An 11043-nucleotide genomic window follows, 5' to 3' on the forward strand; every position below is an offset into this window, starting at 1 on the left:
CTTAATTTGAAGGTACTTGGATTTTATAATCCAAGTAGGACTTCGATTCAAAGTCTAATTGAATTAGAATTGATAGGATTTCGAATTGGATTCGAATCGGATTCGAATTGAACCCAAATTGAAAATCATTTTCTCCTTATTGATTTAAATCAGATTTAATTTAATTAATTTTTACTTATTTTGAGATTAATTAAATTTTATAATCTAAGTAGGATTTAGATTCAAAGTTTAATTAAATTAGATTTGACAGGATTTTGTTTTAGATTCAAATCGGATTTAAATTGAATTCAAATTGAATCAAAATTATTTTTTGAATTATTAGCAACGAAAAAATATCGCCATCGCTAACTCGATCGCTAATAACGTTTTAAAAAAAATATTTTTTAAAATTATTATTCAATTTTTTTTAAAAAAATTGTTAGCGATGGCAAGATTCCTATTGCTAATAATCCCAATTCGCCGTCACTAATAATTATTTTATATTTAAATTTTATAAAAAATTAAAAAAATTTAAATACTTTTAGTGATGGCAAATACCGTCGCTAATAATTATATTATCGTCTCTAATAGTATTAGTGATGATAAGATTTTTTATCGGTTTTATGGTAGTTAAAAGGTGTTATTAGCGACGGAATTTTTTTCTGTCACTAATATTGTTGCTAATATTCAATATTCTTGTAGTATCTTCTTAAACATATCATCGGTATCTTTTGGTGGAGACTTGAGCACCGTGGAGTCAGGCTCAGATGATTGTTTCGTTTGCTTCTGAGAAGTTTCTTCCATCTTTCCATCATGATCAGCATCACCAAGATTCAATTTTTTGAAGAGGGTAGACGGGAGAGCATAAGCTTTGGAGGCGACATTGACGATAAGGTTGGAGGGCAAAAGGTCTGATTTTTTACGATCGTGATTCTATCTGCTTCTTATTTTCTTCATTTTTTAGAATAAAATTAAATTATAATAATTTAAAATATTTTTTATTTTTTATTATACTATTTATATTTATATTTTTTATTTTTTATTTAAAAATATAAAAAATACAAAAATAAAACTTGATACGTCGTATTGCGGGATATTATCCTGTAATTTTATGTGTCAATACGGAATACCATTTATTTTATTATTATTATATAGATCTAAATAAATGACCATATATTTGATGCAATAATGATAAAAAAAAACATAAAAAAGGATAAAACACACGTAGGCAGAGAGGCATTAAGGTAGGGTGTAAAAGGGAAATTTCAAGACCTGCTTGGGTTACAGGGCTTAAAACTATGACGGAATTCGAACCGACCTGGCTTTTGTGATACTCACCCAACTCCCGAAGAGACTTTAAACCCACTTAAAAAATTAACATGCTGCCAATATAATCCTTTGACTCTGCTAATCCATTAAATTTGGGAAAATCTAGATAAAACGACTCTGTGAAAAAGATATAACGGGTTTATTCTAAATCCTTCTGTATTTTATCACAATATTTTTCCACATCTAGTTAATCTAGATTTGCTGTCCCCCAGCCAATCGGCGTCCAATAGGTTGATAAAAATAAGAAGTTTATTGCTCTCCTTCCTACTCATCTCGCATTTTCTTTGAATGGATTTTTACTGCAATTAAGCGGGTGCTTATGTTTACAAATAATAGACCGGACAGTTAAAAAAAGAAATACAAGAGACAACCATGCATTTTCAGGAAAGGATTTGTTCATGAAGATTTATCCATTTCATTCCCTCCATATATAAGCAGCCAAAGATAGCAAAGTCACGCAGGCACATTGTTAAGAATCCATGTATGTCCAAAATGTAGAGAAGTTGGTTAGAGAGTTGAAGTGCTGCTACAACCGATTGGATAATTGCTGTCTCAATTTACCCGCAGCCAATGAGAATTTCCACCATTGAAACTACGAGTGGTTATAATCTGTCCAAAGTCTACTACGTCTTACGTCTGTGTGAAATCTATGGACTGTTCAATCCATGAAATTTGTCAATCCTCAATCTTGTGCAGCTCATTCCGAAGCCCCTGTTGGCCTTCCCCTCCGCTGGGTGCATACACCACTGACAGGATCCACACCCTAATGCCCATGTATCAATAGGACATCATGCATTACCAGCCGAGACACATGCTCATAGTGACTAAAGCATCATTACTCCTCCAAGAAAACGCAAACCCTCCCGGGAGGACCTGTCTTGGTATCAACTCAAACGATCTCTCCTGCCAAACCACCAGGTGACACGGTTATTTCACTGTTCACCTAAGCGAGCTTCCAGCAAAATAACACAAACAAAAGGTGTTAGCCAGGAGAATCAGAAATAAGTGAACAGCTTGCAGTTAAAAGTTGATTAAATCAGTCAGCTAAAATTCCTGATAAGTGCTAAAATATATTCTGTTTTCAAAATTTATATCACAAATGTCTTCATTTACGGTAAAGAATTATGATTAAGTAGAGGTACAAGTTTCCTTCCAGAGATGCAGCATAAATTCAAGAATGAGAAGTACAACATAGACATTGGTGTTGTGCCAACAATGAACACACCTGCATTTGTATCAACAATTTGTTGCTCCCCTGAAATTTCATTGCTTTCCATGCCCAAGCAAGCTCAGCTGTCATCAAACTAAAAAGTAATGATTCAGATATTCAATTAGCAAAAGGAATAAGCAACCATCCGTACATTGGCTTACTGGGTATCCATAGAAAGATAAATATTACAACTGAATAGCCTTGCGATGCACTCACTGGCAAATCAGGAAATACCCACACATAATATGAAAAATGCAAAAGACTAGGTAGAAAAGTAAAAATTTGCCGTGAAGGGGAAAACTACTAATTATAACAACAGGGGCCTTTGCACTTTACTTTCATTTCATAAATTTGACTCTATCTATCTTTCAAATAAAAGCCGATACTTTCGGTCAAGTGAACATGCCGAGATGGTTTAACCATCTTCGTGAAACTGTCCTTTCAGTGCCAAAAATTTAAATAATACTCAGCTATATCTATGGCATCTTAAAGAAAATAACAAACACTAATCATACATTGACTATAATAGCCACAGAACAGGATTAGGTAAATAATACTATAGACAGACCTGAAAAATTGCAGTATCTAGAAAAATATCCCCCCAAGGTTGGCGATTCTGGATACTTCATGCTAGTTAGTGATTTCAGGAAAAGGCAGATAAGTGACAGGAATCATAAAGAGGTGACATTTGAAGCTTGGAGGGAATCTTATGAATATCCTTGACTTTGATGCCTTGGTTCCTTCCTCAGTGAAAAGATGGACAGCTTGCTTATACAAGACACCAGTGAACAAGAACTTTTCAAAGTCCTTTCTAGTATACTTTGGCATTAGAGACAATGTCATCGTCCATGATCCCATTGCAAGGTAGGCACTCTTGTTCGCAAGCTGTCAGAAATGAGATGACATAGTCTCATTTTGTATCAACTTTTCAGGAAATCAGCTATATAAAATGTTAGATAGCATCCTTGAAGAAATAACACATCCAAAATTCTCCCAGTTCCATTCAGCCAGGCCATTTGAGAGCTTAAACAACAACAGAGCGACCAATCCTAAAGAAGATCATCTGCAATCTAACGCACCACCACTAGATCACTTCCAAGAAATTCAAGTCATTAGCTACCAGCCAACAGTCAAGTAATCTTGCATCTGACCAGCAAGAGTTCTCCTAAACATCTGTTTCATCTGTCAGCAAGAGAGGCATGAAGGACACCCAGTAGTTTCTCACTATAAACTTCTTGCAACTTGTAACTTTTGCTTCTTACCTATCTAAGCATCTTGCAAACCCTAAGCCCCACATCAGTAAACTAAAATTTTTATGAATAGGATCCCCGCTTTGACACCCAAATCCATCTATGCATTCAGTCCCAATTCAAGCAACTAAGATCATACATCAGTGTTGGTATGGCAACCACCTTAGGTCCTATCCTAAATGGGAAACATAACTTCTGATCCTTTAGTTGACTGCCATTTCATTTTCCGTCCTTAAACATTTAGCATAAAAATTTTAGTCCTGCACACACTTATACTAGTGTTCTGCAAACACTTATGCCTGTTCCAACATACTCTTGTTTACACACACATGCCATACACATCCATTTTGCACACCGTGTAAGTGTGCATAGAGCCAGGGAGTAAATACTAAATGGCCATTCCATTGAAATCAGAAGGCAGGAAAACACTCAGTCAATGGGGATTAAATATCAACTGGCAGCTAAACAAGAGGAACTGGATGTCAATTATCCCATCCTAAGTACACCATCCTAAATCAAAGGAGGCATACAACATGTTGCAGCACTTGAGGCCTGGTGACAAGCTCCAAGTACTGATATTGTTAATAATCAGACTTGAATTTGTATTTTCTCTAGCATGAAAAAGCAATCATGTGCACCTTCGATAAAAAGGAACCAATAAAGCCCTTGATCAAGGTTAATCATCTTCTCTACCATCCCCTTTTACAAAAACAAGGTCTACATTCTTAGATTGTGAATCTGATATTTTGTACCAATATCACCCTTTTTTCTCAAATACATGTTAAGATTATACTGTTGTAGAAAAAAAAAACCATGTGTAATTGAAATCAATCAAAATATAGAAATAATTACCACATTTATTCAGGTAAGTTAAATCTTCAGCTGGTCAGCTGATTTTTTTTTCCAAAAAAAGAAAAAAAAACAGATTCTGTTGGAAGTTACTTATATAAATAAAGAGAATCAAATGTACCAAAATAATTATTAGCTTGAATTGATCGACTCTCAATTTAATGAAGGGTTGTAGTGTATCTTGAACCAAATACATATACAAAAGTCTAACTATCAGGGGTCCAAAAATGGTGTTAAAATATCCAGACATATTTTGGTATACTAAATATAATGCTTCTATTCAAACCATGGAATGCTGAACTATTCTGAATCAGGTGGTTCGGGGTGTGTCGAACTATACCAGCAGCCAGCCTATGCGATTCAAGCATTCAATTCGGAACGTTAGCAAAAACAGAGCAAAAAAAAAGAAAAGAGAAGAAGAGAGAGAGTCAAGGGGAGGAAAGGAAAGGAAAAGACCGGTGGTGGCTGTCGGCGGCCCACTGAGGCCTTCGAGGCTCCACGATCCTATGCAAAAGAAGATTAGCGACAGAGATAAAGAGAAGGGGGAGGGACAGAAATGGTGAGAGGGGAAGGCAATGGGAGGCCGTTGGAGGGCCGCCAAACAACCAAAATAAATCCATTGCCGGCTTCATTGTAAATTGCATTAAAAACAAATGCGATGAACAAGGACGGATTGCACTTATTTTGAACCCACGGCATCTGCAAGATCAATTTCAGCCATCCAGCTGCCATAGTGGCCCTCCTGTGGCCTCCTTACCATTTTTTCCTCCCTCCATTTCTCTCTGTCCCCCCTCTCTCCGTTTCTCTCCATTCTCCTCTTGTAGACGACTGTGGAACCCCGGAGGCCTTGACAGCCCTCCGAGGGCCTCCATGGCCATCCGGTGGCTGCCGTCAGCATCTCCACCAGTTGCTCTTTCCTTCCCTCCCTTCCTCCCTATCTTCCCCCCTCTCTCTTGTCCTCCTCGATGCTTCCTCGTTTCCATGTCGGTTCAAGCTTGGTATGGTCGAGTACAGAGGCATACCAATTCATATCGTCGGTCAGCCAACATAGGATCCGATTTCGAATCGACGAACTTTAGTTCAAACTAACATAATTCGCTATACTACCAAGACCGAAAATATGGCACACAAAGTTATAGTTCACAAAAAGAATAGCATCATCCAAACTTCTCTCAAAATTGTCATTTATTCTTATACACATCATCCAAGTTTACACCAGCAAAGTAGCCTTCAGCTAGGTTCACCATCAATATGGGAATCAATTCAAATCATAATACAATCATGCCCATGTTTGCCACTTCATGTAGAAAGGCCAAAATAAAGTTAAAGTTGGGAAGTTAGAAAGTTTAACCAAAAGGTCAGTATGTAATTAATATACATAAATGTGGTGGTGCATGCAAAGCATTTGAAAAATGATGAGGATACCTTGAATTATGTGTGTGTGTGTTAAGCATTTTATAAATTAAAATGATGCGCAACCAACATGTGAAAAATGAGGAGAATGGCAAGAAGATATCAGCTAGGGTTGCTAATGGTCTAGGCTTAAGCTAGCCCACTTCAAAACCATGCCCGGTCCATCATATTAATGATCGACTCAATCCTAGCCAAGGTCCATTTACTAGAAAGAAGATTAGGCCTAGGCTTCACTCGGAATAAGTGCACAGTCTAATAGAAAATGAGAAACTTCTCACCATATTTATTTTAAAAAAAATCAAAAGAATATTCCCACACTGCTCTCCTTTAGTTGCCTCCCTCCTACCTCCCTCACTCATCACAGCATCCACCAAGGCCTCCTCTCCACCATTGCCTCTACCTACCCACCACTACAGCCTACCCTCTTTTGCAGCCTCCCTCCATGGCTCTATAACCTAAAACTTACATAAGAACTTATTAAAAATCTAAGTGGAGCATAAATACTGAGTTCTGTGCTATGTCCTGCATTATGGGAAACATAAGATCTATTTCTTTTTCTTGCTCTGTTACATTTAATGAAATGAAATGTTCTTTGCTGGACATAAAGCAAGCATGTTTGTACAAGAATAATAAATGAATATGCACAGAGATGATATCTCTTAATGAGAGATTTTGAGGTACTTTTGCATTTAGATGTCAAGGACAAATATATGCATAGCCCAATGCAGTAGTAAGTCATCGATCTACAACATAATACTTATATAAGACCTATCTGAAATTCAAGCAAAAACATAAGTAATCAGCCCCATGCTATCTATTCAAGATCAGATTTTTAGAGCAATGAAAAGATCATATTTTTAGAGCAATGATTTTTTGTTAATTTAGATACAATCCTGTAACCTATCCAGATGTATTTGGTAAAAAAAATGGAATTTTTGTTCATGCCTGGATATATACAAAAGTAAGCTACTACAGAAATATGACTTGAGGAATAAAAGTCTAAGAGCATGGAGCTTTAACTCTCTTGAAATAGTAAACACCTTGGTCAGTAATGGAAGAAAACATTCCCTGCAGCAAAAGCACCATTAAACCTATAGCCTTTTGTAAAAGAAGAGACGTTCAAACATGCATGTACCCAGAAGCATTATATCTGAAGGCAGCTTTTGAAGCATGCTAGGAAAACTTTCTCCAAGTTCAATCAAACAGCATATTATTTCCTCACGTCCTCCCCAATGTCATGGACACTTTTCATGAATGGAACATATCCCCCCTCAATGAGTATCCTCACATCCAAAGAAGTAGATTCATCTTTGTATAGATTGTGTATTGCTTTCTTCATCAATCGGAAATTCTTAGAATCAGTAGAAGGAAAGCTTTCCCTTCGAAGAACATCTTTCAAAAGCTCAAAAGCTTTAACTGAATTTCCTTTCAAAACCAAAGAGTTTATCAGCAACAAATAGACAGAAGTATCTAGCTCAAAATCCCTTTCCTTCATTTCTTTGTAATAGATAAGAGCAACATCTGCATCACCGCACTTGCATAGACCATGGACAAGAGCCGTGTAACTCATCTGGTTTGGAGGACATTCTTTCTCCCTCATTTCATTCCACAAAGCAAAAGCATCTTCAGCCCTTCCAGCATTGTACAAGCCATCAATTAAGCTTGTGTATGTGACTACTGTGGGTGACCTTGCTTCATCAATCATCTTAGCAAAGCAAGCAAGTGCATTGTCAATCCTGTAAGCTTTGCACCAACCATCAATCATCAGATTGTACGTGACTACAGAAGGCACAAGTCCCTTCTCTAACATTTCATCTAGAATTGCCTGTGCTGAATTCATTCTACCAGCCTTGCAAAATCCATTAATCAAAATATTATGAGCAACCACATCTGGTAAATAACAATTTGAAGATATGTCACGGAAAAGACCTAGTGCTTTGTCTATCTCTCCAATCTTACACATTCCATCAATAGCCGCAGAGTAAGCAACCATGTCAGGAAGAAAACCCACCTTAACCATGTCATCCAAAAAACCAGAAGCTTCTGCTACTTTTCCATTTCTGCAGAGCTGCTGGACCATCATGGTGCAATGCTTTATCCATGGCACATATCCTTGACATCGCATCTCCCTAAGCAAGTCAAGGGTACTTGATAAGTCCCTTCTTTTGCAAAGGCAGTAAAACATAGAATTGTAAGTGAACTCTGTGGGTGTAAACCCAAATTCCTTCATTTTTCTCAAAAGCTCATAACTTTCCTCCAACCTGTCCACATTACACAGCTCGCTAATCAAATTATTGTACATCAGAAGTTTCCCTCTGCAACCTACTTTGATCATATCATTCAAAAGAACTAAAGCCACATCCAGCTTCTGGATCTTGCATAAACCACAGATCACAATATTAAAAGAGTCAGCGTTTGGGCAAACAGGTTTCTTGATCTGAAATAGGGTTTCGGTTGCAGCACCAGATTCACTAAATCCATTCTCATTGACTTCCACTTGTGAGGCCTGCGAGCTTTGCGATTCCATCATTGCCCTTAGTAGCACATGAGCTCTATCTACATCACCATGATTAACTAGCCCATCTAGAACTGCATCATAAAGAGAGATCAGGCTACCCATATTCAACATCTCCAAATTTTCCTCAAGCAACTTGTTTGCATTGACTAAGTCCCCTTCCCCGCAAAGTCTCGAGATCATCTTCTTGATTAATCGAGCATCAGGATATGTACAATTGTCCTTCATCTCCATATACAAATCCAAAGCCTTCACGAGCTCTTTTCCCTCACAAAGCCCCTCAATCAAAACACTGTAAAGTGCCAAATCCCCATGAAACCCTGAAACCTTCATTTTCTCAAAAATCTCGAGCGCCTTGTCCACCCTTCCCTGCCTCGAAAAGCCATGAACCAAGATGTGAAATGTTTTCTCACTCAGCATCATCCCAAGATCCTCCATCTGCTGGATCAATTCACACGCTCTGTCAACCTCTCCCCACTTGCAAAATGTGACGATTAGGACCGTCAAAACATGCCCATCAACCCACCCATTGCCATTCATCCTGTTGAAGATTTCCAGCACCTCCTCCAACTTCCTGGCATTGCAGTATGACTGCAAGACCGATGTAAGGGTGTATTTGTCAGGCTGCCATCCTTGACCAACCACCATCTCCTGAAATCTTGATTCCACTGCTTCGACCCGACCGGCCTTAGCCAAGGCCTCAAGCAAACAGTTATAAGTGTATGAATTTGGAACGCAATTCAAATCCCCAGCATGATCGAAGACCAAATTGGCCTCTTCGATCAAGCCCTCATTACCGAGGCACCTTATCAAGAACCCCAAGGCCCCGGGAGTCATTGGGCAGCGAACTGAAACCACCTCCGCCGCCAGGGCTTTCAGCTGGGCACGTTGACGCGCCCGGGCGAGGATGGAGGCCATGGCATTGTAGGTGTAGCGGTTGTGGTGGAACCCCTGCTGCCACGAGGCCCACCGGAAGAACTTGTGAGCGGCAGTCCACCCTTTGAGGTCCTTGAGGACGATCTCGACCATCTCGGGTGTCAGTCTGCGGCCGAGGTGGTGGAGCTCCTCGCTTCTTTCTCGGAGGCCGGGTGGATGGGAGAATAGGTCGAGCAGTTGGTGGACGAGTTGATTGCCCGGTAGGGTAGGATCGATGGGGACGGAGTTGGAGTGGAAATTAGGGTTAGATGGGAGCGAAGGAATGAGGAGTTTGGGAGGGGAGAAGCTGCTGGTCGTTCTGATTGCTCTTAAAGCCATGATAAGATGGAGGGTAGTGAGAGACGATATCTCATCAAATTTTGAAGTAAGCGATGGTTCAGCGAGAAGGGTTCGTCGAAATGGTGCAGAGAGCCACCATTAGTGGAGTCTGGGGAAGAACGAAGAGGCACAAAAATGTTACGGAATAAATAACGATCCAAAAAGCAGCTGCTCTTCTTTTATCTTCTTAGTTGGCGACAGTTCTGTTTTGCAGCATTCCACCGGCATGGGTTGCGGTGACGGAGGATGTAATTCACCGGTACCGCTGAGGTGGCTAGAATATCCACATGGCGGCATTTTGCTGGTCCGGCGTACTCGGGGTACACCGGGTGTAGGATGTAATTTCTCCGGCAAATGGTCTGGGCTAATCTACGGTGCGGTTTGATGTCAATGACCGTACCACTTCGAGAGATCGGCTATCTGAACCCAGAGACGCAGTCTCTCCTCGTTCAGTTACGACTAACTCACGACAACAGAACGGGCCCTGTAATCGTAAGATACATGACAAAATTATGCTTTAATATTATCTTTTGAACGTAGCAATGGCCATCCTTGCATATCTTAAGATTCTACCATGACGGACTCCCACCCTCGTTTATATAAATTACTCCAGAGGATCCTCCATGTAAGTAACAAGTCTCCAAGTGACAAGCTCGCTCAAGTGCAACTAGACCAAGTGGAATCTCTTTACAGCGGAACTCTCTTCTTTCAAATCTGAGTTCCCTTTCTCTCTGTCTCTCTTTCTCTGTCACTTACTGAGAACCTCCCTTATTTTTCTTGAAAGTGATCGGACTTTGACGCCAAAAGATCCCTACAAGATACTCTTTAGCAAGCAGATTTTCTTTGCTTGTAGTATTTTGGGATTAGCATCAGCATTGGAGCAAAGATTCAGCCACCATCATCTATCATCCAAAATGCCTTGAGATCTTTGACAACTCCTTAACCATCTTGTCGAGCTCCCCAGCGTACTAACTAACTTGACGACTTAGTCAAATTGATTTTCAACGGCAACAAATGAGTTCACGGGTCATTGTAAATGGCATTAGGACAAATCCATTCATAACCCACGTGGAATAAGGAATACTATAGCACAATTTGTTTGGACTGATCATGGATTAGTTCACGATGTTCATAATGGGATTTGATTGGAATCAGATATTTAGCCAAAGCTAAAATAGAAAACTCTGTAGGAGTCCGTGTTGGTATATGTTTAGCCCATACATCGATTGTGAATTGTAGATATT

The 11043-nt window shown here is 39.3% G+C and overlaps 1 protein-coding gene across 13 annotated transcripts; it reads right to left on the reverse strand.

Annotated features, from left to right (window-relative positions):
• Positions 1-1699: 1699 nt before the first annotated feature.
• LOC140852501 (putative pentatricopeptide repeat-containing protein At5g08310, mitochondrial) lies at positions 1700-10259 on the reverse strand. Of its 13 annotated transcripts, none has more exons than XM_073245770.1 (3): positions 7166-10259; positions 2534-2601; positions 1700-2251 (listed from the first exon to the last, which is right to left on the reverse strand). In XM_073245770.1, exon 1 carries the CDS (start codon positions 9797-9799, stop codon positions 7241-7243), a length of 2559 nt encoding a protein of 852 aa, XP_073101871.1. In that variant the 5' UTR covers positions 9800-10259; the 3' UTR covers positions 1700-2251; positions 2534-2601; positions 7166-7240. The 13 variants fall into 13 exon arrangements, with proteins under 13 accessions (XP_073101871.1, XP_073101870.1, XP_073101872.1 ...); XM_073245769.1 differs by having other exon boundaries at positions 1700-2260; XM_073245771.1 differs by having other exon boundaries at positions 1700-2211; positions 2534-2612.
• Between the last annotated feature and the right edge of the window lie 784 nt (positions 10260-11043).

Source organism: Elaeis guineensis, chromosome 11, assembly GCF_000442705.2.
Source record: "Elaeis guineensis isolate ETL-2024a chromosome 11, EG11, whole genome shotgun sequence".
Lineage (NCBI taxonomy): Eukaryota > Viridiplantae > Streptophyta > Magnoliopsida > Arecales > Arecaceae > Elaeis > Elaeis guineensis.